This window comes from Manis javanica, chromosome 3, assembly GCF_040802235.1.
Source record: "Manis javanica isolate MJ-LG chromosome 3, MJ_LKY, whole genome shotgun sequence".
NCBI classification, from domain to species: domain Eukaryota; kingdom Metazoa; phylum Chordata; class Mammalia; order Pholidota; family Manidae; genus Manis; species Manis javanica.
Genome location: NC_133158.1, coordinates 34,852,375 through 34,878,843, shown reverse-complemented (window position 1 = coordinate 34,878,843; position 26,469 = coordinate 34,852,375). Strand labels below are relative to the sequence as shown.

General features: G+C 51.7%; 1 protein-coding gene across 3 annotated transcripts in view; it reads right to left on the bottom strand.

The window, feature by feature from the left end:
• WNT7A (Wnt family member 7A) overlaps nt 1–13,833 on the bottom strand; it is an 82,303-nt gene extending 68,470 nt beyond the window's left edge. Inside the window, exons 1-2 of one of the 3 annotated variants that reach the window (XM_017671658.3) lie at nt 13,494–13,833; nt 8,330–8,556 (exon numbers count right to left, since the gene is read on the bottom strand). In XM_017671658.3, coding sequence (XP_017527147.1) covers nt 8,330–8,556; nt 13,494–13,564 — 298 coding nt within the window. In that variant the 5' untranslated portion in view covers nt 13,565–13,833. The remainder of the gene's footprint in view (nt 1–8,329; nt 8,557–13,493) is intronic. The other 2 variants (XM_037024030.2, XM_017671657.3) reach the window with 2 other exon arrangements.
• Between the last annotated feature and the right edge of the window lie 12,636 nt (nt 13,834–26,469).

Sequence of the window (26,469 nt, the reverse complement as noted above, 5' to 3'; positions counted from 1 at the left end):
TAAATATGTACTCTTCATTCTCTTTAATGCATTACTATATATACATTATCTAGTCACTTGAATGTTTTACTGTACCTATATAGAAAGCCAGGTATTCTGAATTTTGTGGCTGCTTTGAGGGACTTTCAAGGGTAATGTTGACTAGAGTACATTTCACCATCCATATTAATGTCAGAAACTAGGATGTACCTCTGCTCGGCTCTTGAGGAAAGATGTTGGACTTGGGGATGAGTTAATACACTTTGGTGGACTCCTGGTCAGTCCAAAACCCACATTACAAGCACGGTCAGTGTGTGAGGGTCTCCTGAGCGGTGTTCCCTGATGTGGGTGCATCTGAGGAGCAGCTTCACTGGATGGTCAGTGAGTCCAAGGTCATGGAAGAGCAGGCCCTCCAGGGGAGGCTTGTGTGACTGTTTTCTTGTCTGCAGGACTTTTCAGGGTCTTTAATATATTGGTGGGCACTCTGGCTCTCTAGAGCAGGGAATATAGTGTTCTGAGTTTCCAAATTTATCACCCAAGGAGCCCTCCTTTTCCACCCCCAAAGCAGAAGAGGTGTGTGTTGTGGGGAGGGGATGGAGACTAGCATTCTGCTGAACAGACCCTGGGAACAGGTCCTCTGGAGTCATGCCGTGAAGCCAGGGTCTTCCCTAGGCCTTGATTTACCCAACATGTTTGTCCTATTTGAAGTCAGCACAAAGATGGAAAGGAGTGCTAATAGAATGCTGGGCTAAAATGGATCAGAACGAAAACGTGTAGCAATGAATGTTCTGTCTTTTGGGTCAGAACGGAAAGCACTCACTCACATGGCCCAGAGAAGAGAGTGTGCCTGTCTGAGGTGCCACCTAGACCCGGAGGTCAGAAGACAAACAAGACTTACCCTTGTCCTTAAGGCTCTGAGCAACTGCTGGCCCTCAGGGTAGAGAGGAGCTAGGCAGTGTAGGGGTCACGCATTTCTTCCTGCATCTCCTGAGCACCTACTGTGTGCCATGCCTGGGGCCAGGTGCTAGAGGTCTTGGGAAGAGATGAGTGACAGGACCAGGTTCTGTGGACTTCCCCATGTTTGGGGAGAAGACTGATGTTAGACATATCCTTGCAAAAAAGTAAGCAAAATCACTTCTGAAAGACAACAGCACAGAGTGAACTACACGCGAGACTGTCTCAGGCCAGATGATCCAGGAAGGCCTCCTGGCAGAGGTGGCATTTGAGTGCAGACCTGCATAGGGCTGGGCCAGGCAGCTTATCCACCATCACTCAGCAGTTTCTCCCCTTAACCCTTCTGTTCTGTCTCTTGCTCTGGAAGGCCTTGGGACAAGGGGCTGCACCAAGGAGGCCCCCCACATCCACTGAACCCACCCTTGGTGGCCGTGCCCTCCAGGCACCAGGCACTGTGTCAGAGGCCTCTGCTTTCTCACAGAGCTGCCTTTTGGTCCAAGAGACAGATGAGAACAACACAGCTATGAATCATGGAGCACGTCCTGTGTGCCAGGCACAGTTCTGAGTGCCCCACGGGGAGTGAGTCACCTCATCTTCCCAGTACCTGCGAGAGAGGCACTATTATCACTGCTGCTTGGGGTCAAGGTCTGCAGCTAGTAAATGGGGGAGCTGGGAGAAGCAAGAAGGTGGCTTCAGGGCTGAACCGTTATACAGTACTGCACAGATGAGCAAATCAACAGACTGAGCCCTGGAGTAGTAAAATGATACAAAGGAAAATAGAAGGTGAGAGGGGGATAGGGACAGGCTGTCTACACTACAGAGGTGGTGACATGTGAGCCAAGGATGGAAGGATAGGAGAGCAACCAGGCAGAGGGAACAGTCAGGGCTAAGGCCCTGAGGTCAGAAGGACTTTGGCACACTTGATAGTAGGGAGAAAGTCAGTAGGGCTGGGGTGGAGATGGGATCAGAATGCAGGTCACAGAGGTCTGCAAAGGACAGGGACCTCCCAGAGCTTTAGGAATCCACTGTAAAGTTTTACATGGGGGATGCCATGACCAGAGCAATACTGGGAAGATGCTCTGCTGGGTGGCTGTGTGGATCAAGGAAACGGAGGTATATTGGAGGCTGATGTCATTGCCCAGGTGACAACTCTAAAGATGAAGGTTTGAACCAGGAGGTGGTGAGAAGTGGACTGATGTGGCATATGTTTGTAGGTAGAGGTGATATGGAGAGCCTAGATGAAAAATCACACGAATAGCCTCTCCCCATTCTGCTCTACATCTCCCCATTCTGCTGCATCAAGAATAAAATCCAGAGCATGCAACTCCAATTCCTTGAGCTTGTCTTCATCTGACACAGGCATACGGATCTCATGGGAGGAGCAAGGGATGCCCTCTGATGGCCCGAACCCAGTGGCTGCCAAGTCTTAAGCCATGTGTAACGCTGCCACCCAGCAAAGTGGGCCATGTGATTCACCCATTCTGCAGATGCGCAGACTGAGATCCGAAAGGTGAAGTGCTCGCCCAGAGTCGTCAGGACAGTAGCGGTGGGGCTGGGATGGTCACAGCTGTGTGACCTTGATGCAGAGGCTGCACTGGCTGCCCCCCTGCCCAGGAGCAAGGCACAGTTCTCAAACAGAGCCTCAAGAACCTCAAGGCTGGCAGGCTCCCACAGCACAAGAATCTCTCCCGCAATAGGGGACTCACTACCCATCTCAGCCCTGCTACAAAACAGCCACATGACATTGGGCAGCCTCTGCCTCACTCCGAGCCTGAGATTCGAGGTGGACAACACCTCCCTTCAAGGGTAGATGAAACCAAATGCAGTAACACAGGAGGAAGGGCTGTCTCAGCTCCTGGCTCCTCCCCCTCCTCAACAAAAAGGAAAGGCAGGATGGCCCCACATGACCCATCCTCCTGGGGTGCTGCCTGATCCAGCCCACCTCCCCTGCACCATGAGGCTATACAACAACGATGGTCAAACCTAGGGGAAAACACACAACCTGACAGAAAAATGGGCAAAAAGTATGAATAGGCAACTCAGACTAGAGTAAACATGCACAGCCAGTAACTGTGGGAAGAGGTTTCAACTGCATCACTTCTCAGGGACATGCACATCAAGGCGACACTGAGCAAGTATTTTACACCTACTTCCTAAGCAAAACTGAAGAAGTCTGGACAACCCCAAGTGTTGGAGAGGCTGTGGATCAACACTGCTGGCTGGTGAGTGGCACTTGGCACAATCACCACAGGGAGGTTGACATTCATACCCTGCAACCTGCAATTCCATTCCTCTCTATACACCCAAGGGAAATGCATGCACATGGGCACCAGGAGATGAGCATAAGGAGGCCTGTGGAGTCACTGTCATCAATAGCACATGCTTACAGGCAACACAGATGCCCCACGTGCAAAAGCAGGGATGCCTAGGTTGGAGCTAAAGTGGATTAACCACAGCTATAAGGAACAATAGAGATAAGTTTTATTACTAGAAAGTGAAAAAAGCAAATTCTAAAAGGTTGCATATAATGTAATGTCTTTTCATTGTAAAATTAAATACAACTAAAACCAAGTAATTTAAGTCCAGGAAATATATCAATATGACAAATTAGACATAAAGAAACAAGGAATGGGAAAGACGATTCTGGATAGGGAAAGTGTGGCTTGGGAGACACGAGGGGTGCCCACAGGGCTGGGTGTAAATTACCTGTCTGTGTTCTGGATGTTGGGTTGGGTGGTGGGCTCATTGTATTACTTAAGTAAAGGAAAAGCCTGGAAGTGGCGGGAGTCGGGGGAAAGAGGGTAGGGGCCTTCTTACCCCCAAGGGCCACACTGAATAGCAATTGATAGAGCTGATGTGGGACCACACACCACACCCCAATAATCCCTGGCGTTTAAGAGCCATGAGTAGCCAGCCTGTCATCTCACATGAAGGCACCGAAGCCTGACTCAGGTTACAGACCCCTGATTCACCACCCCCTTAGCAATCAAACTTCCATATCTTTGCTCTGCTGTTCCCTCTACCTGGGGTCCCATTCACTCACTCCTGAAATTCTTCCCACCCTTCATGACCCAGGTCAAGAGCCAGTTTCACTGCCCAGTCCACTCTTCCCACCTTGGGGTCTGTCCTCTGAGCACCCACCACAACCCATGTGCCTTTCCCTAAAGCACAGGCCAGTCTGCTTTTTGCCTGCTCATTGTTATGGGCTGACTTGTGTCCCTGAAAAATTCCTATGTTGCATCCCTAACCCCCAGAACCTCCAAATGTGACTATAATTGGAGGCATAACCTTTAAAGAGGTGATTGAGTTAAAATGAGGCCATTAGGGTGGCCATAAACCAATCTGACTGGTGTCCATACAAGAAGAGAAGGTTAGGACACACAGAGACTCAAGGGCAGGTGCACAGAGGAAAGACCATGTAAAAAGGCAGCCATCTGCAAGCCAAGGAGAGGCCTCAGAAGAAACCAGACCTGCTGGCACCTTGATCTTGGACGTCCAGCCTCCAGAACTGTGAGGAAATAAACATCTGTATCTAAGCCACCTAGCCTGTGGTACTTAGTTATGGCAGCTGGAGCTACTAACAGACTCATGAGCAGTCCCTCTCCCGAGAGACAGCCTGAGTGGGGCTTCCAGACCTGGCCAACAGACTGTTGCCCTTGGCCACTGGGATTGGTTTGTGGGGGACACACAACCGGAAGTCAGGCCCTGTTAGCTGATCCAATCAGAGTGAGCCTGAGGACTCTTTCAGGTGCTGCCAGAGAAAAGCTAAGGCTCTTCCTGCAGAACTTGAGCCTGGAAGTTGTGGCGTTAGCTCTGATGGCCATCTTGCTTCCCAAGAGGTGGCTCTGGGGTAGGTAGAAGCCCACCCCACCTGTGGTCCGATCCATTCTGACAGTCAGCACCATCTCTGAGTCTCCAGTTACTTAGGCAAACACAAATTCCCTTTTTGCCCAAGGTGACCTGAATTGGGTTTTAGTCTCTAGCATCCAAGAGGCATGCACATGGCCTTCTCAGATCTATGCAGCAAAACCCAGAACAACCAGAAGAGGATACAGAACCAGGAAACACAGGTGGAGCTGAGGACTAGAGTGGAGGTTGAGGAGATGGTGAAAGGTCAGCCTTCATGTCTCAGTGTGGGATGGAGAACCTATGTCAGGGGCTGGCTGCTCACCCCAGTGTCAGTTTTCCCCTTCTTCCTCAGTCACAGATCCTTAGCAGGTTTCATACCTGCTCTGAATAAAAGACTACATCTCCCAGCTTCCTTTGCAGCTAGGTGAAGTCATGTGACAAAGTCCTGGCCAATGAGATATAAGCAGAAGGTATGGGGTGGAGCTTCTGGGAAGTCTCTTGAAAGGTAGGTGATGTGTCCTGTCCAGATTGTGGACTTGATGTCCAGGGCTCCCAAAGTCAAGGACTATGCTCTTGATCCCTCACCTATAAGGCAGACTTTGTTAGCTGGCCATTCCCAGAAAGAGGCAACCTCATAGGGGGGCGAGCACTGATGAAGAGCACAGAAAGCCTAAATTTAAGACTTGCTTCTTGATGTCCTCTGGCTCTCACTCCCTTCCAGGCCCAACGGGCCTGTTGCCCTAGCATCGCTATCCTGTGGGTTTTCTTGGGCTTTTCTCTTTGCTTGAATTCCCTGAGGCTGCCTCTACCTACCCAAGTCCTCCCCTTGAAAAATGTTCCATGTCTCAGGCCTCTGCTCCTCCCTGGTTGTATACTGGCAGTGTACACTGGTGGTATTCCTCTGCCTCAGCCTGCAAATGATCCCTCGTTGCTACAGCTCCTCTAACCAGCTGCCCCATAGCCCTCTGATGCACGATTACAATGCTGGGCAATGGGCTGTGCTGGAATCAACCCAGTCCTGGGAGACCTGCCACTCGCTTTTGTTGACCCTGGACAAACCGCTTCTGAGCCTGTTTCCTCATCTGTGACAGCTCATATATCAGCAAGAAGCATGTTTAAAATAATGCCAGAGCCCAGGCCTGGGTCCCAGGAACGGGGACCAGGCGTGTAAGCCAGAGAAGGCAGGAAAAAAAAACAGAGAAGGCTCACAAGATGGGGGTTTCAGCAAGTTAAATTGGAGTCCCAGGGTTGATGCCAGCTCCTGGCATGAGCTGAGGCAGCCCCATCTCCCTCTGGGCCTCAGTTCTCCTTCTGAAACGTGAGCTCTAAAGTTGGGAAGAGGAAGAAAAGCAGGTGGTACAAGGTAGAATTCTACACAAAGATGCCGGAAGCAGCGTGCTTGTAGGGAGGGGCTGTGCGAGAGGCCACCATGCTCCCTACCAGCTTCACCTGGAACCAGGGGTCCCAGGATGCCAAGGCACCTACAGAAGGTGGAGGCAAAGTAAGACCAGCTATAGGACCGAGATGACGCGGTCCTCCTCTCAAGAAGGGAGAAGAAAACATTCCGTGGTGAAGGTGGCCGGGGATCCCTAACCCTCATGGAGCAGGCGTTCCCAACAGGTGAGGGATGGATTCGGGTGGTGCCAGATGCCTAGCTGACAGTAAGGAGCGTCACGGTGCTCTCTTTAGGAGACCTGGATGCTGGAGGGGCACAATGCCCACAGAGAACGGGGGCTCCAGGGTACCGGCTGTGGTAGAGGATTTGAGGCAGAAGGAACACGTGGTGCTGAGGCCCCTGGAGCAGGACCCAGTATGGTGTTCTGGGAAATGGAGAGCCTAGGTGCGCAAGAGGGGGGGCAAGATGGCAGCAGATGGGACAGGGGGCAGCAGGGGCCTAATGAATAGCTGGGATTTCATTCTGATATGAGGAGAAACCTCTATAGGGTTTTTTTCATTCTTTTACTCTTTCCTTATAAGAGTTTCTTTTTTAAAAATTATTCATTATTTTTATTTATTTACAATTTTTATTGAAATATAGTTGACATACAACATTATATTGGTCTCAGATGTACAACATAGTGATTCAACAATTATATACATTACTAAATGCTCCCCACAATAAGTGTAGTTACCATCTGTTACTGTACAAAGTTATTACAATATTATTGGCTATATTCCCTATGCTGTACTTCCATCCCATTCCACATGCTGTACTCCATGTGGGCTAATTTACTTTATAATTGGAAGTTTGTCCCTCTTTATCCCCTTCACCTATTTCACCCCTTCCCCCACCCTCCTCCCCTGTGGTAACCAACAGTCTTTTGCCTGTGTTTATGAGTCTATTTCAGCTTTGTTTGTTTTGTTTTTTAGATTCCACATATAAGTGAAATCATATAGTATTTGTCTTTCTCTGACTGATTTCATTTGTCATAAAACCCTCTAAGCCCATCCATGTTATTGCAAATGGCAAGATTTCATTCTTTTTTATGGCTGAGTAATACTCTGTTGTATATATGTACCTCCTCCATAGGGTTTTAAGCAGGGAAATGACTTGATCTGATTTCCATTTACAAAGGACAACCCTTCCCCCACGAGGGTCTGCAGGATGGTCTGGGCTAGCAGGGTGATGGCGGTGCCTGAGAGCTCAGATATACCAGCTGTGTGACACAGGGGGAGGAAATGAGGACATGGAGAAGAGGCTAGATTTGGGACTAAGGGAGTGAGAGAACTCAGGCATGCCCTTAGAGCAGTCCAGCAATCTATGTGAACCACACCAGCCCAGAAGGATAGAGGCTGACCTGACTTTTAGGGACATTCACAGCTCAGAAGGAAGCCTGCAGGGTTCTTGGCTCTCCAGACCACACACACACACAAGCCAGAACCACAAATGGCCTTCCCCTCACCTATCAGGGCCTCCTGGTGACCAACCCCCATTCCACCAGGCTTTTCTCATGATTGCTGTAGAAACCAAATGTGTGGCCCGACACTGTGCACACACATGCACGTTTGAACAACAGACAATTCCCATAAAACAGGGGTTTGCAAATTCAAATGCCCACAGTAGCTGGTGAGTTAAATAAGGGGACTGAGTGTTGAGGGAGTGGTGGGGACTATCGCAATGAATGGTCTTCACAGGAAAAGAAGGAAGCTGTGTTCTCAGCTCCAGTCCATCCTAACCATGTGGGCACATGTGTAAGTAGATCTGCCAATTCTTCAAAAGCCAGAAATTCATATTTTTAGGTGAAACAGCTCATTTTTTAAGTTGGGTTTCAATTTAAAAGGCAGCATCAGTGCTATCTTGATCAGTGACACCTGGGCCACTGATTGCTGGTTGCAATCTGCCATGAACAGTAGGGTTCTGGATTCAAATCAGAGGGCTGACCCTCACCCAGAGACCTGAACTTAAGTCATGGCCCTGGCAGGATCCCACGGTTGGGAGGGGCATTCCAGCATGGGGCAGGTGAGGGGGTCCCAGAAGGCTCCCGAGGGTATGCTGGTCTCCCATAGCCTAGAAGACCGTGCTTGGGGTGTCTGGGTGAGCACATACCCACTTTGAGCTCCTTCCCGAAGACGGTGCGCTCCCCCAGTGCGGAGCAGTTCCAGCGGCCATTGCGGAACTGAAACTGACACTCGTCCAGGCCCATTTGTGAGCCTTCTCCTATGACGATGATGGCGTCGGGCCGGCTCTGGCAGATCGCCCGCTGTCTGGGAGCCAGGCCTGGGATCTTGTTACAGATGATGCTCGCGCCCAGAGCTACCACCGAGGAGAAGCCACTGGAGTAGGGGACACAGAGAGATGGAGTGTTAGGCTAGCAAGGTATGGGGCACTCCAACAGGACCCCCAGGTTGGCTGGCCCTGGCCATCCCCCCACAATGCCCCTTCCCAGCAGGGGTCTCCCATCTTCTTTGATACTGCACACCACCCCATGCTACAGTTTATAATCCCACATTGGTACTTGTGCAATGTGTATATTCCCTTATTAGTGAGGCTTGATTTCCTTTTTATATACAAAAAAAAAAAAGATAACATACGTCACAAACATAACATTGAGTGAACAAAGCAAGTTGCTTTTGCATTTATGGCAGGGTTCAATTGAGATGAAACTTAAAGTCATGCAAAATGGAACCCAATCTTGTTGAGGAATCATCTCTGTGTGGTAAAACCGAAGGGCAAGCAAGGGAATGATAAGTACAAAGTTTCATGTAGCAGTTGCCTCTGAAAGGGGGGTAGGTACACAGATGTTCATTAAAAAAAAATCAATACATGTTACATATGCTTTGCATGTTTATATGCTTTTTTGTTTACATATGCTCTGGTATGTACTTCTCTCTTACATTACCAAAAAATCTTTACAAAGTAATTGTGGATAGAAGTTCTAGTATTTTCTTTCCGCATGCCAATGGAGTATGTCTATCTCACTCCGGACATGACTGGTTTAAAGGATGCTCATGACTACTCTGGCAGGAGTTCCAATCTCTGTAACTCATTCACTGCCCAGATACATATTGGACTCCTCTCATGTGCCAGACACCACCCTGGGAGGCAGATGAAGCCCTGCCCTCCAGGGGCTGTGGAAGGAGGTTACACACATCACAAGTGAATAGAACAGGCCACTTCAGACAGTGATAAACACTATGAAGAAAGTAAATGTAGATTCTATGATGGCTACTAAGGGTGGGTTTGGGAGTGAAGAGACAGGGGCCTCTTTAGCTGGCATGGTCAAGGAGGGCCTCCCGGAGGAGGTGACAGTGCAGCAGAGGTCTGAATGGTCAGGATCCAGCTGTGGGAAGTCTGAGGAAGAGTATTTTGGGTAGAGGGAACAGAAGATGCCAAGTTCTGGGAGGAGTACAAACTTGGGATCACCAAGGAATAGAAAGAACCCACAGAAGCTGCTGCAGAACCTCAGAGAGGGGAGAGTTTGGGGAGAGGATCTGGCTGAGGGCTGGGATTTTCGCAGGATGACATCAGGAAGCACTGGGGGGTTGTGATTTCATCCTGCCAGTCCCATGGGGGAAAGGACTGTGGGTGCCAGGGAGAGGGACCGGCAAGAGGTGGTGGTGGCTGGGCCTCAGTGGCAGTGGTGAGGTTGGCCGCAGATGGAGCTGACAGACTTGCTGAGGGGCTGATGGACAGGGCAGAGCAGAGGGGAGGGATGGGGAAGGGTAAAGGGAAAGAGAGGCGTCAGTGTGACTCCTGGGTATCTGGCCTGAGGGCGGAGCCATTTCCTAATATCTAGATAGCTCCAAACAGGCTCCAGGGATAATCCTGATGAGGCAGGTATCCCTCCCTTTACACAAAGATGGCCCACTTGTCTGGCTTTTAAAGAGGACACCTCACCCCTGATGTCTCACTCTGGTTATAATAATCAAAGCTTCCATTTATTGAGGGCCGCAGCCAGTCCTGGGATAAGTGCTTCATGCTCCGCATCCTGGGGCTTAGCGAAGGGAAGTTGTTCTGGAATTGGGATTTCTTAAAGTGAGGCTCCCCTGTACCAAAGGCATGGGAGATGAGGGGACCCCACTCCTCTCCAAGTGTATAACTGGCCACTCTTGCCTCTTCCTACTGACCACACGAGCCCTCTTCCTACCATAAGCCCTTTGCACATGCTGCTCCCTCTGCCTGAAAGTTCTCATTCCTTGAGCTTCACATGCTTGGCTTCTTAGCATCATTTGTCCTTCATCATTCATGTGACCTCAAGGTCATCTCCCTGACCTTCCCAGCTAAGGGAACCTGCCTCTGCATCCCACCACTCATAAGTTTCCAGTACAATCTCTGTTTTGTTTACTGGGTTCTCTTGATTGGCCATGGTCTTTTGAAGCCTTTAATGTTTAATGTATGTGTTTATTTTCAATTCATGTGCTCACTTGTTCGTCTTCTGTCCTTCTCACTAGACTGTGAGCTTTTTGAGGGCAAGGAGGCTGTCTGCAGGATCACTAAATGTCCACGGAATGAATGAGTTTGGAGTGGAGCTTCAAAAATGTGCTCAGGGTGAGTACCTATTACACAGCAGGTGCCCCTCCCATCCTGCATATGTGATGAATACACCACTGAGCTTTCCCTCCATCCCTACTATGCCAAGGCAGTATGGCACAACCATTAGCCCGTGTGACCTTTCTCACCAGCTCTGTTGGGCAGGAAGCACCATATCCATTTCACATGCCTTAAAACTGAGGCTCACAGAGACTGAGCTTGAAAGGCTAGCAAGTGAGGAGTCTGAAAAAGCCTGGCTGGAGCTCTCATTCATTCCTCTCAGGCAGTAAAAGAGAGTCTAACACAGAGCTAGGATGTTTGAAATGTTTGAGAAATCAGCATGTTATGTCAAGTGGAGACTTTTTGGTAATAAGTCAGGAAGAACCTCTGAACACCTAGCTGACCACCAGGGAATTCCTACACCAGTAGAGAAGATAATGATATATTTGGGTCAAAAGTGCCTAGGAATGCTAGATAGTCTAGTGGCTAAGAGGTCAGGCCTAAGGTTCCATTGAAGCTTCTTCACCTCCTAGCCGTGTGACCTTGGGCAAGTTATACCCCCTCTCTGTACTTTGTTTTTCCATGAATGAAATGAGGATAATGATAGCAAGTCCTTACCTCGGTAGAGTTGATGTGCAAGTGAAATGTGCTAAAACATGGAAAGTGCTCAGAATGTGCCAGGCACACAGCAAGTGCTCAGTGAAGTTTGCTGCCGAGGCTACTCTTGTTGGATCTGTTACAAGGGGCTAGTCTTTGAGTTACTTGACTATCTAAACAAAATAGGAATTTAAAAAAACTCATTCAGAAGTATTTTTATTTAAACAAAGCCTCTTGGAGACATAATTCCCTAAAAGAAAAAACCGACACAGTCTTGAGAAAAGCACACATCAGTTCTGAACAGAGAGAAGCCCTTTACATCTGGGGACCTGGAAAGCCTCTTAAGGACTTGGGACTTTTTACCCGTGGTGCCCATTTTACAGATGGATAACAGAGGTCTAGGGGGCAGCAGGGCCTGGCCCCAAATGACCCTGCAACTCCTTCTCCCGACTTGGACCTCACCCCGCCCCAAAGGGCGGCCGCGGGGCGGAAGGCCGGCGCCCTCCGTGTCTCCCCAGCTCCCTAGGCGGCAGCTGGGCCCCTGCGGGGCCAGGGAGGTCTCGGCGCCGGCGGGAGGTCGAGCGGACGCGACAGCCAGGGGAGGTTATTTTATGTTGTTTTCCCTTTCTCTCTCCTTTCCCCGGTCCCTCCGCCCCGTTTCTAATTAAAAAAGAAGATAAAGCCGCACGCGGCCAGGGCCAATCAGCCCAACCGGCTTCCTGGATGCTGGGTGCGCGCGGGGTGGCGGGGCGCGGGCCAAGTTGAAGATTAAAGCAGGGCAAAGAAAAGCCACCCAGACGCGCGAGAATCAATAACACTTAAAACACGCCAGCAGGCAGACAGCGCGCGAGCCCCGCAGCCGCCTCTCCGCCTGCGGTTGCCTGTTGGCCTGCGGTCGGGGCTGGCGGTCGCAGCGCCCACTGTGCGCACCTGCTTGCGGCCACCGCCGATCGACTTGCGAAATCCCCGCTCCAGAGACTCGGGGTGGGGAAAGGGGAGGAGTGGTGACAAAACACAAAGGCGCTGCCACACAGACACACACACACACACACACACACACACCCCTCGCCGCAGCCCCCACAGCCTGATGTCCCTTCCCCGGTTCCCTGCTGGGGGTGGGCGGCCAGGCTGTGTGCAGGTGGCCCACAGAACCTCTATCAATCCAGAAAGACTCCCACCCCCACCCCTGCGCGCGTCACACGCGTTATCTCCTAAGTACAAAGGGTGACGGGCCCTGCAAATGCAGCTCCAAGACGCGTCCCGAGCCCCCGGGCCCCAGCCTCAGCCGGAGTGCCGCCCCAAGCCCCACCTCCGTAGAAGTGCGGAGGCGAAGCGGGAGGGCTGCTCCGCTCGCGCGCCGGCCGGTTCGGTGCGCAGTTTTAAGGGGCCGAGGGTACCGCCTCTCTTTGGCGCTGGCTCTGCGGGCCGGTCTCCCTGGGTGTCTCGGGCCATCTCTCGCCCTACCTTTGTGTATGTTGGTTGGGAGTGGGAGGCGCTGTCCCTTTGGCTTGGAAAAGGGCTCCCGGAGTACGAGGGTCCTTGGAAACAGGGTGTTGCCAGTGCTCTAAGCAGTGGATCGTGTTTTTGCAGGCGAACGTCCCTCCTCCTGGGTACCTGTTCCCTGTTGCACAGACTGGCCCCGCCTGCCACCCGGGGACTGCCCTGTCTCTAGGAGTGGCGGTGCCCGCTCCTCTGTGAGCAGAGTTCCTCTCGGGCTTTAGGGGCTGAGCTCCCTGGGAGCGGCAGTGCTGCTGGCTCCTGGCTGCGCTGTTCCTGCTGGACTTTCTGCTCCTGTGTCGGTATCTGAAGGGTCCCAGGAGGAGGCTGACCCTTTGCCCAGCTCTCCCTTTTCAGAGTCCCCCAAGCTGGAGCGTCCGTACTGGCTGTCTCCGTTTCCGGGGGCTGCCAGATTCAGACATCCTCGGGAGAGCCGGTCCCTCTGCCCGAGTCTCTCGAGCTGTGCGCGTCCCTGGGGCGGGGGGGGGGGCCTTTGTGCGCCCACCGCTCCCGCACCGCGCCCACCCAGCCTCTCTGAAAGGCTGAAGAAGTTGGTGGCTGGCGGCGGCTCGCGGGCGGCGCACCCATCCCCGAGCCACGCCAACTTTGTCGGGACACGCGTGCAGGGGATGCGAGCGGCCCTTACCCGATCCGGAGGTAGACCATGCCCAGGCTGAGAAAGAGGTGGCCCAGGCAGCGCCGCGCTTTCCGATTCATAGTCCCCGCTGGCCACCGGGGCCGCGGGCCGGGCTCTGCTGATCCCGCGGGCCGGCCCCGGCGGGGCAATCAACATAGCCCGCCCGGGAGGCGCGGGCCGAGGCGTCCCCAGGGCCGTCTGTCCGTGCGCCCGTCCGCGCGCTCGGCGCCTGAGCCTCGCCGGGAGCGCGGGAGCCACAGAGCGGGAGGAGGGAGGGAGGAGCGAGCGCGGCGCGGGGCGACGCCGGGCTGCGCGCGAGCGGCCGGTGCAAGTGTGGGAAACGCGGGGAGCGCGGGGGCGCTGCAGCCGCCCGCCCCCGCCCCTCCCTCTGTCCTTTCTCCTGTCCCTCCCCGCCCGCCTCCCCGGAGCGCCCGCCCCGCACCCCCGCGCCCGCGGGACAGAGCCGCCTGCTCCCAGCGCTCGCTCGCGCCTTGCCCCCCGCGCTCCCGTGGCGCCCCCTCCCGGCTCCCGGACGCGGAGCCAAAGTGGGGGACTGTAGGAGTCCGCTCATCCCCCAACCCCGTCGCTAACTCGCAAGTTGCGGGCCGAGAGTGCGCTCAAAGACTGCCCTCGGGGTGTGGGAATCGAGGCTCGGCCGAGAGCCCTCGCTGCCTGGCCTGCCCCCACGTCCCCTCCCCCCCCCCCGCCGAGCGAACAGAGCTGGGGGGTGTTGGGTAGCACCTGGTACCCCTTTCCCCGGACTTCCGAATCCCAGCCTCAGGGAAGGGCGCCCCCTTCCGCAAGGCTGCTGGCAGACCAGGGATTAACTGGCTCAGCATCTTTCTCCCCGATCCCTGTCTTTTCGAAGTGGGTATCCAGCTGGGTTGGCTTCCTCTAGAATCCCGGTCCTAGTGGACACTCCGAGTCTGGCTGAGGCGTGGGTGCCCCGCACGAGACCGAGATGTGGGACTCGTGAGCCACGCGAGGGCTCCAAGCGCAGCTGGCCGCTCGGCGCGCGCTCGCGGCGACACCTGGCGGGCACAGTGGGTGGTGCATCTCGGCCTAGTTCGCCGAGACAGGGTGCTCTGAGCATCGCCGGCGACCTGAAGTGCTGATCCCTCCTGTGATATACACCCCAGTCCAGTGACCCAGGGGCTGCTGGACTCAGGTTTCAGCTGAAGAAATGGGGGCTCAGGGCTCCGAAGGTGTTTTCCCAAAGTCACCAGCTAATGAGTGGCAGAGCAGGATTGGAAACAAGGCATGACTGACTCTAATAACCCAACCCCACCACTCGAGGCCTGCCTGTCCTTCAGAATTGCCTTTCTAAATCACACACGCATTCCCTGAAAAACCACTGCTCCTGCATTTATTTACATTCCACAAATGTCTGCTAGGCACCAAGGTGGGCTCTATGGATATAAGGAATAGGAAGGACTGGAGTCCTCTCTTGGAGCTAGTGAGGGAGAGAGAACAGAGGTAAACAAATATGTAACTTCAGACATAGCAGCAACAAGTGAGGAAAATAAAACACAGTGATGGGAGAGATGGTATTGGGTGCTGGGGGTTTATTTTAGGTCTGAGGAAGTGGCATTTCCAGCCAAGACCTGAAGGACGCAGGATCTGGGATGTCAGCATGTCACGAAGGAGAGCAGCAGAGCGAAGCTTGGAGGTGGGCATGAGCTCCAGGAAAGGACATGAGGGTGTGTTCAAGAAAGAGAAAGGCCAGTGAGGTGTAAGGGAGGAGATGGTGGTACACAGACCCCACAGAGCTGTGTGGGCATATCAAGGAGCTTAGATTTAGTGGCAGACACTGGAGGGATATGAGGAAAGGGTGGATCTTTTGATTTGTGCGTTCAAAGCTCCCCTTGGCTGCCCGGTGGAGAATTCACTTGGGCATGGTGGGGGGGCGGGGGAAGTGCTGGGCAAGTAGAGCCAGGCAGACCAGAGAGGGGACTACCCCATGAGTCCATGTATGAGACATTAGTATTTCCATTCAAGTAGCAGTTTTAAAATATGGCCTCAAAATTACTCAACATGCCTCCCATTAGGAGGTGGGTTTACTGTGCTCTCCCTGCTTGAATCTGGACAGACTTGTGAGGACTTCAGCCAGTGAGGTGTGGCAGAAGTGGTACTGTAAGTCGTGCAAAGCTAGGGAAAAAAGGCAGTGCAGCTTCCACCTTGTTGCAGGACCCCTGCTGCTAGAGCCCTAGGGCACCATGGGAGGAGTCTGCTGGCCGCCATGCTGTGAGGAAGCCCAGGCGTGTGTAGAGGCTGTGTAGGTGTCCCAGTCCACAGACCCTGTGAGTTCAACATTGGAATTACCCCCTCCCAGGTGCCAGACCTGGGGGTGCAGGAGCCCCCAGACAATCCCAGCCCTCAGCCATCAAGTCATCCCTGTCTTTGAGTCTTCCCAGCTGAGGCCATGCAGACAGAGGCTTCTGTAGTCACCCCCAGCATGCCCTGTCCAAATTTCCAAGCTCCCTAACTTGGGGGTATAATGAAATGATTGTTTCTGCCACTGTGTTCTGGGATCCCTTGTTACACAGCAATGGACCTAGAACAACCAGGTGGAAGTAGTGTGCAGAGAGGAGGCAGGATGCTGGCCTGGGACACTAGGGATGGACAAGACTTGGAAGGACCCGACAGAGAAGGGAAGGGGACAGGTGGAGGAGACAGGAATGGTGGCAACCCCTGTGCTCTCGGGAGTCTGCGTGAATGGAGGTTTCAACGAATGGTGGCTGGGGGAGCAGGATTGGAGCAGACACAGGTTTGGAAAGAAAAGCCGTAAAGTCTGTCCTAGCCATGTCCTTCCCCCTGTATTTCTCCTCCTCCTCTCTCACCCGCAGATGAAGTCAGTGCTGAGCCCTGAGCAGTCTACCTCCAAAGCATCACTAAAATGTGCCCTTTCTTTCCCACATGCATTGCCATTCTCTTAGACAAAAGATTCATTCATGTCACAAATGTTGGGGGACAATCGTGACCAGGACACTGGGTCTTGTGCTAGGGACATTGCAGTGGATCAAATAAATCCAGTGTCTGCCTGCCTGGAGCAACTAGTCTGAGGACTGATTTAATTATCAGTTAGGTGGGGAGCACATATGATGTGCCAGGCATTATCACTAAGAACATCAGCATATTAACTCATGTAATCCTTTAACAATACATGAGATAGGTACTACATTCTTCTCGTTAATTATTATTATTATCTGAATTATCATTTCATAGCACAGGGAAAGTGAATCAGGGAGGGGTTAAATAAAGTCTCAAACTCCTACAGCTAGTACACGGCAGAGCTGGGATTTGAACCTAGGGAACCATGGCTGAACCATGGCTTTAACTTCTGCTCTTAATCCTTCAAATATGCCACCTATCTGATGCAGAGAGACTTGGACCACTGCAGTAGAAAAGGAGGTGTTTGGCATCAAGATGGGGGATGCACAGAGGACAGTGAGAATACAGAGAAGGGGCCCAGGGAAGACTGGGTGGGTCAGGGAAGACTTTTTGGAGGAGGTGTTCCTAAACTGGGCTCCAGAAAGAAAGAGTTGGCATCACTAGGTAGTTTTAAAGCCAGAGGAAGCTGGACCCATGGAGGTCTGAGGGGCCTGGAGAATGGAGTGTTAGGGGGCTTGGGAGTCAGGGACGATTGCAGAGATGAGACCGGACAGGAAGTCTGGGGATACATTTAGGGCATATTTACATGTTTGGGCTTTATCATAAAGGGAAGCAGAGGTCACACAATCAGATGTATATTTCAGAAGGCTCATGAGGGCTGTTGTGGGGAATCAGTAGGGGGCAAGAGACAAGGGCAGGAGGTGTCTACAGTTATTCAGGATATAAAAGGCCCAGCCCAGACAACGGTGGTTGCAGATGGCAAGGAGAGAAGCAGATGGACTTGTGAGCTGGTTGGAAGGTAGAATAGACAGGATGAAGAGGCCCCAAGGACAGGATTCTGTTCTGTGAGATAGTGTGGCTGGTGAGGACAACATGGACAGGGGATGGGGGAGGAGTGGGTCTGAGGGCAATGATCTTGGTTTTGGAGGTGCCAGTTTGATGTAGCAGAGATGCCATGGGAGACCAAGGTGATCAAGTGGGGAGAGCCCAGCTCACAGACCCTGGGAGCTCAGCATGATGTAAAGAACCAGCTGGGGGAAAAAAGCAGTGAGAAGCAACTCAAGAAGACTAGCTGAGGCGGCAGGAAATTACCCAAAGAGCTAGAGAAGGAGCAAAGAGTCTGCAGGGTCAGACCTGGCCGAGAAGGCAAGGACGGAAAAGCATCCAAACTCATCCCCCTAGCATGCAAAGATCTTTACAGTCTGCCTCCAAATTAGTTGCCAGCCTCCACTTTTCCCAAATCCCCTGCGCCTATATCACAAAAATTAGTGGGTTGCCACTAACATTTGCAAAACAGAAATAGACCAGAAAACAACAGAGGATATTGTACATACTAAGATTCCATTTGGGCATGTGTCTGTGTCTGTACTGCATGTATATTGTGTGTGTGTGTGTGTGTGTGTGTGTGTTGTGGGTTGTAATAAAAAAGAGGTTGAGTCTGTTATTCCACCCTGTTATTCCTTTGCATATGCCTGGAATGCCTTTCTTTCCTCTTTTCATCTGGCAAGCTCCTAACTCAACCTTCAAGACCCACGGATATATGAACTCCTCTGCCAAGTCTTCCTTGATTAACCTTGCCTCTGTCCTAGGCACTTGGTCTGTTCCTCATTCATTCATTCATGAAACATTCATTGAAGATTAAATTGTGTCAGGCCCTGTGATGGGTCCAGGATACAGCAGTAAACACACAGACATGACCCTAGCCTTTGAGGAGAGCATATTTTAACACATTTCTTCCTTTGTGCTCCCTGGGCCCTTAGTGGATCCTGGTAGAGCCCTTCCCACCCTGATGATGTCTGGGCTCACACACACCCCTCCTCCATTAGAACCTGAGCTCCTTGCAAGCAGGATCCCGCGTCCAGCATCTCTGTATCCCCAGCCCCCAGCATCAACTGAGGATCATGACTTGATAAAAAGACCATAGATTTTGAGGTCAAATATACTTGGGTTTGAATCTCAGCTCTGTCACTTAATAGCTGCACAATCCAGGACAGGTTTTTTTTCTGTTTCTTTTTTTAAGTTGTTGGACTTTCTCTGGAGCTAATAATTTCCAGGTCATTTCGTCTTTCACTGGAATGTGAGAACCCCCCAGGGGGAGCTGTATCTGATTCATTCCAAGACCAGGAACCAGGTGTGAATAGTGAATAACTATTTCATGACTCAGTGGAACCTCTTGCAGAGAGCTCTTCTTCGGCAGAGCCATGCTAACTGGAGTCTCTCCTCCACCTGGATGAGGGAAGAGAGGGGCTGCTGTGCAGCTTTCAGTGAAACCAAGCTCTGCGGGCTCAGGTCTTTGGCTCCCCCTGCTGGGTACACAGAAGAGGTGGCTTCATTTGTTTTCATTATTTGTGATTATAAGAACACTTCAGCCACACAGACCAGAGAAGAAACTTTTATTGCTAAAGCATTTGGAGCTGCCAGTGGTAGGTGGGAGGACTGGAGGTTCCCAGGAGCCAGGCTCCCAGGGAGTGTGTCTGGGGAAGGCTGCTGCAAGTGTGGGGTTTTTCAACCTGAGGGAACACTGGGCTGTGGCGTGGGGACACAGAGGAGAGAGTGAGGTTCTCCTCTCGGCTTGGTCACTATTCTGCGTGGCTTTGGGAAAGTTCCTGATGGGCCCCCGGGTAACCAGCCCATGGAGAGCCAGGGGTCAGGAGGAGGGGGAGTTAGAAAGAAGGTCGCAGAGGCTGTTCAGGAGTTGCCAGTAAAGGCCTACAGATGTCATTCTGCAGATGCGGGAAGCTGTCCATGTGATCTGTCTGAGCAGATCGGTGACAGTCCTGTGCAGGTTTACACAGCAAGGTGAGCCTCTGTTATCTGCAGCTGCCCAGCATGCAGCCCGCTCGTGCGCCATGTGTGGAGCCTCCCACCGTGTGTTGGGTGGTGGGCAACTGTGTGGCCCCTGGTGGAGGCTCCTCCTCCACCTCCTGCCTGGGGCCCTGGCTCTCCAAGGCCTCTGCCCCAGGATGGGAGCGAGTGGGACAAGAAGCAGGGGCATGCAGGCCACATTCCTATAGCTGGGGGCAGCATCAGTGTAGAGATGGTCCATCTGGTAAAAGAAGGAAACGGCCCCTTCCCCGAACTAGGACGGCACATGAGATTCACTGAGCACTGATCATGTGCCCGGCTCCGCGACGGCCACTTTGATTTCTCACTCCCTGGAACCACTCCTCTCCCAGATAGTTCCGTCAGTGGTCCCTTCCTTCGTTCAAGGCATCCCTGAGCACCCAGCTGGCCCTTTCACAGCTCTCTCCAGACCCCTCTTCCTCTGGCCTTATTTGGCTTCCTAGCATTTACTGCCACTCCCTCCAACTTCACACACTGTATTTATTTGTTGACTTGTTTTTTCTGTTTTTCCTTCTGCACTGTTAGCCCTGTGAGGAGGGGATATTTATCACTTCATGGCTACATTTTCTAGAATGATGGCCGACACATAGTCAGCCCTCACTAGATAGTTGTTGGCAAAAGGAGTAATCAAATGGGTCTCAGTGACTCCTCAGAACAACCTCATTTTCCAAGAAAGTAAACTAAGGTGTTGAGAGGTTACATTGCTTGTTCGGCATCTGTATCTGGCTCACAGTGAGTGCTTAATAAAAGTTAACTACCAATTCCCTTTCGTCTCCCCCTGTATCTTCCACCTCTGCCAAGAATGGGGGCCTCTACACTGATTTCATCTATCTGCATCCAGCCCTCCAACTGCCATACATGAGGTCCACTTGCTCCCGGTCGGTGACTCAGTGCTTAACACAGGGGGCCAGGGTGAGCAGGGCCGAACCGCCCTGACAGTGCAGGGCTGCCACACGGACCTCAGAGCTGGAAAAGCCATGTCTCACTCCTCCCAGTGCCAAATTGTGCAGCAAGCCTGTTGCAAATTTGGGACAGAGGTTGTGGGACACAAAGGGTGCAAAGAGATGGTCCATTCTGTAGATGGGGAGGCTGAATCCCAAAGCAGGGATGAGAGGCTCCCCAGACACCCGGCCAGCTAGCGGGAGAGTCAGATCTGAAATGCTGCTGATGGTGCTGGGGCCACCAGACCCAGCCTTGAGTCCTGGCTCAGCCACATGCTGTGTGATCTTAGCAAAGTGGTTAACCTTTCTCAGCCTCGGTTTCCTCTTCTGTAAAGTGGGGATGATAAAAATAATGCTGTCTCACGTGTTACATGTGATCATATACATAAAGCACTTAGCACAGTGTCTGGCACACATCATGTACTCAACATATGATAGCTATTTGATAAGGAGGAGGATGAAGATGTGAGGATGATCACAGTGATAATGATGAATATTGGATTCCAGCCCTTTAGAACCAGAAAGGATCTTAAAGGTCATCTAGACCAGCATTTCCCAAACTTCTGTGTGCATCATAATGACATGGTTACAAATACAGATCTCCCAAGTGAGGCTTCAGTCAGGCTGCAGGCTGCTGTTTGGCTTCAGCAAATCCGCATTCCCTGCCATATTTCAATACCATTAATTCAAAAGCTAGGCTTTGTAGTGTCAATTGTAGTTACCCATATTTAATCTTGCTGGTTTTAGAATTGCATAAGGTCTGTACTGAGTTTTAGTTTAATCACAGTACATATTCAAGCAATAGAATAATAAAAATTAGTCAAATCACTGTTTTGTGCATGGGGAATAGTGCAGAGGCAGCTCTCTCAAGCCTGGGAAACACTATCGCTGTTGCTCTCCAAGGACCCATGCACTTCACAGTTTGTGAGCCCATGGATGGGCCATCAGGTGAATGGGGTTGTCTACTGACCTTGAGGTCAAGGTCATTATAAGGCCATTTTACACTGAATAACTGTAGTGTGTATGTGTGTGCGTGGTGTGTGTGCACATGTGTACATACGTGTGTGGACTTGGGGTTTGGTGGCATCAGAACCCCCTGGAGGGTTTAATCCACCATCCCCCATTCCTGGGTTCTGATCCAGTCCATCTGGAGCGGCCCCCAAGAATGTGCATTTCAGGCAAGTCTCCGGGAGATGCTGATGGTCCAGGACCACACTGAGAAACCCAGACAATGTTGCACAGTAATACTTTTAACCCCCTGTAATAATGCAGTGCCATGGAGAAGGCTCTGAGTAGTGACTCTGTGGCATCTTACTACGCTGATGAACAGTGACTGCAGTGGGGTGTGTGTGGGGGTACTCGATAGTATGGGTGAATGTAGTAACCACATTATTTTTCATGTGAAACCTTCATAAGAGTGTATATCAATGATACCTTAATAAAAACAATAATAATGCAGTGCACAGACCCACAGGCCAAGAGGCAGGAATCAGATGGAGCTGACCTCTGCCAAACTTTGCCTGGAATCCTGGTTCAGCCCTTTGCCCTGTCTGGACTGTATCCTTTCTGTCTGTCCATCGAGGAGTTTGGACATCTAGTACCTCATTCAGAAACAAGCATAAGACCTGAGGCCTGGCTTGCCATTAGGAGATGAGAGCCTGGTTGTTTTTTTTGTGAGACTGTGTCCACCCAGGGAACATGAAGGAGAGCTCAGTAGCTGTATTAGGTCCCTGATTTGGGGGCAAGCTGGCTACACTAGAGGGGCAGACTCCCATGTCACATCCCATCTCTGGCCACAGGACCTTGAGCACGTAACTCACCTCCAAGGCTCCATCTCTCTTCCTTAAAGTGAGAGTGCCCCGAGGAATCTCCCTGGGTAGCTGTCGCAGCCATGGGCACCCTTAGATCCATCGCATTCTAGCTGCTCATGGTCTCGCTGACGATCACTGGCCAGCTGACCGTGGGCTCCTGGTCACCTTGGGAGGAGGGTGCTTATCACAATTCTACCCCCAAGGTCTTCCTCAGGATAATCTGTCCCGGGTGATTCATCTCATGGGCTGGGCTCTTCCTCTTGGGCCTAAAATATCTCCCTCCCTTCACCATTCCTGGGTCAGGCCTGTGACCCCCACCATGTGACTTCCTCCAGGGACTGGCCCTGGGCCCCTGCCCGCCTGCCAGCCCTCCGGTCCCTGGCTAGTGACCCATTCTGGGCCTGACGTATCATGCAGGTCTCAGCTGGGGAGGAGGAAGCCCACAGCCTGTTGTGCTGGGGAAAAAGTGCATCTCCACGTCCGGCCCCCACCCTGGCCCAGCCACACCTCTGCCTTCAGTGGGCTGGGCTTCCGCTGCACATCCTGGTATGGCCTGGTCTATTTATCACCCAGCTGCCACGTGGTGCCCTGCCCCTCAGGCACACACATTCCTGGGGGGAGGCAGAGGGGTTGGCCATTGTAACCCTTCAACTTTACAGAAGTGCCTTTTTCCGGAGCCAAGGCTAGCTCTTTGGAGAAGGTAAAAAGATGTGGAGAAGTTAAAAAAAAAAAAAGATACATCACAGCTCCCCTATGGACTTGCTGTGTGACTTTGGGCAAGTGAATCTACTTCTCTGGATCTTGGTTTTCCCAATTTTAAATAGAAAACATTTCCCAGTTGTTGTAAGGATTAAATGAGATAATATAAGAACGCTGATGCTGGGCTCCACCGCCACCCAAGTAAATGAGAGTCAGAGAGGTAGGTCCCAGGCAGTGGGTGCAGCCAGGGGTGGAAGCCACTGCTGTGGAAAACTGTTAAGAGCCAAAGCTTTGGAGTAAACCAACGTGGGTTTGAAAGCTGTCCCTGTACACTAACTAGGGAGCCTTGAATAGATTATTAGCCTCTCAGAGCCTCCATTTACTTGTGCATAAGATGGGGTAATAGTATTTACTTCCCAGTGCTATTCTGAGAATTAAAAGGAGCCGTAGATATAAGGTACTTTGCACATAATGGGCACCCCAAGCGACCCATGTGAGGATAGACCCTTGTGCGTTGACTTCACCACCATGTACACAGCTAGCTCTGTGCCTGACCCAGTGGGCACTTCAAACAGACATCCATGAGTCAGTGTAGCTGTCACTAGTACTGCAGGGGGAAAGTGATGGCCAGCTCTCAGTCACCCTGGTAAAGCGCCTGTCTTCTGACAGACTTAAAAAACTGGATTGCTCACCCTCTTGTGCCACTAGGAGTAGCTGTGACTCTGTTCTGGTCAGTGAGGTGTAGGTGGAAGTCAGGGCTTTTTGTCCCTAGAGTTTCCCTTTCTGGCTGTCTGGCTGCCATCCTGAGAGGAATGGCACAACAGAAGGCAAGAAGGCGTCTAGGACATGCTGGCGCATGTGAGCTGCCATTGCCGCCCCGACTGCCCCTGTGGGCCCCCGACCCCCACCCCAAGAAAGGGAAATAAACTTCCTCGTTTAGGCCGCTGTTTGGGGAATTTTTGGTTCTAATAGAAAGAAAACAAGATGCTTTGGTTTTCTCATCGTACTATTTTCTGCCCATAGTCCTCAGACTCCAGATAAATCTAAGACAGGAGGACCAGGAGCCTGTGTGGCTAATTCCTCCTCTGACCTCTGGGGCTGCGCTAGAGGCATCACAGGAAACGTGCTGAGCCCCAGATCTGACTTGTTGGGGCAGGTTAGCCCTGTGTCCTGTCCAGGCTCCTCTGGCCTCCCCAGAAGGTTCAAGAAGAGAGAGTGACTCCCCTTTCTCCAGATGCCATCCTCCAAATCCCAAAGCTCAGTACTCCATTGGCTCTCCTGAGATTGTCCCCGGAAGGTGAGCAGATGCATACCTGGAGCTTGACTCCTGCGCTGATTTGCCTTGGGCAAAATTTGAAAAAGAGCCTAACAGGCACATATGTATAATAGAGCTGTGCTAACCAAGCGGTAAATTTAAACAGGGAACTCAGGGAAAGGCAAGGTAACAGGACTAGAGGTGAACAATGCTTTCGAATAAACACAGATCTGGGAGTAAACACCCAGGGGAAGGGAGGGGGCAGAGTAAATGTGAATCATAGGACTTGGCATTATAAAAACGATAGCCTGAGGCAAAGTGTTGGGTGTGGGTGTGGAAGAGAGTGTGAGGGGTTTACTTTTCTCAACCTTCATAATAGGGAAAAATAGCACTAGGAGTGAGATGCAAATTTAGGGAAATAAATGACCCTCAAGCTCCTAAAGTTCTTCATAATCTTGGGGTGGCAGTGGAAGGGCAGGGGGAGTCTTGTAGGATATATCTGTTATGGTAATAAAGGAATAGCTAAAGTTAGCAACTGTTTTTATTTCACTTAAATTCTTTTTCTTTCATTAAATTCAAGTGTTAAGAAGCTCCATATATTTTTAAATTTAGCATATAGAGTGTGACCCACTAATTCATTCTCTTCCTTCTTTCTTCTCTCCTTCCTCTCTGTCTAGGAAAATATCTGAAATGATATTGCCTAACATTAATTCTGGGTATTTGGGGTACTAGAATTTGCAGTAATTGCCCCCATTTTTGTAACATTTTGCTATATAGCTTAAATTCTTTATAAAACATTTAACAATTTTACAGAGAAAGCAAAACTTTCCAAACAATTAATAATACCTGTTTCTGTAGGGTCTTTGTAAGCTTTGAATAAGATGGCCAGGAAAGCTGCTAGCATAGTGTAGCAAGCAGAATTCTAAAATAGCCCCAAGATTTCTGCCCTGTGATGTGTGTGCCCTACACATGCTGATCCTTCTACCTAGAAGATCCTTCTCTCTCCCTTGGCAAATTTCTGCTCATCTTTCAAGACCTGTTCCAATGTGAAGGATTTCCTGAAATCTATGCCCCATTAATCAGATGGTCTCTGGACACACAGAGCAGAGACAGCCCAGTCACACAGCAGAAAGGGCTGGAGAGCATTGATATAGCAGCAGTGTCCTGGGGTGAACTGTTGAGAGGTTCTTGACACCAAGATCACCTGAGACAGCCCAGATCCTGCTTTACTGACCCCTGTCTTCAGGCTTCCCTTATTCCATTATCTCCCCAGTAGCCCAGTGAACAACTGTTTTTATTTCAACTAGCCAAGATTGTTTCTGCAGCTTGCAAATCAAGCACCCAAATGCTGCCCTGTCACCCCAGTATTGAGTTCTCAGCTATGAAATGTTTGTGGATGAATTTTAGTTACATCAAAAGTCATTATAAAAAGCTATCCTTCTCCCAAGCCAATCTTCTGAAGGGTGAGGAGTGGGACTGACATCTGTGCAGCCTCATCCTGAGATGTCTGGGGTTGGAGGGCAGGGCAGGCACAGACAATTCTGGCTTACCAAGGAGCTGCACCCATTTTACAGATACGGAGCTGGGCTCAGTGCCTCTAAGCGCCCTGCTCAAAGCCTCATAGCTGTAGAAACACAGAGGGCGGTGTCTTCTGCTAACACTCCCTGTTAGTCCTCTGTGTACTTCTGGAGGATGCTGGGCCAGACCTCTCCTCCGTGTCCGCATTCTGCTTTCCACTCAGATGGCGCTCAGCACGCGTTCACTGGCCCATTCGTCCTCCCATTAACCCCGGGAGAGCCCGTTATCAACTTCATTTTGCACTTGGAGAGGCCTGACGAGGGGGACGCCTGGAGGTGAAGCCATGTCCCCGGTGCTCCAGAAGACAGGTTCCTCCCCTAGCCCGCGTGCCCCCACGGTGAGGAAACCCTGGAAGACCCCTCTGGGGTGGTGTGGGACCGAATCCCCTGCAGCGGCGGGGTTGGTGAGGGCTTCGCAGGTGCACAGGGGGCTTCGTAGGTGACCGGAAAAAGGGAGCAAGGCAGGCCCCGTGGAACCAAGCTGTTCGGGACATAACCAATGTGGACCTAAGGGAGCCGGTTCGCCCCAGCAGTTGACTCCACCGGGCGGCCAGGCAGGCGAATGTGGCAGTCGATGCCCCACCTGCCAAAAGAGGCCAACCAGGTGGGCTAAGTGGGGCCGAAGGGAGCGTGCAAGACGGAGTGGAGAGAGGCTAGCGGAGCCGCGTGGGGCCGCGTGGGGCAGGGGGAGCGGGGCGAGGGTGAGTGGGGCTGAAGGGGGTAGCGTGGGGCCGCGTGGGGTCGAGT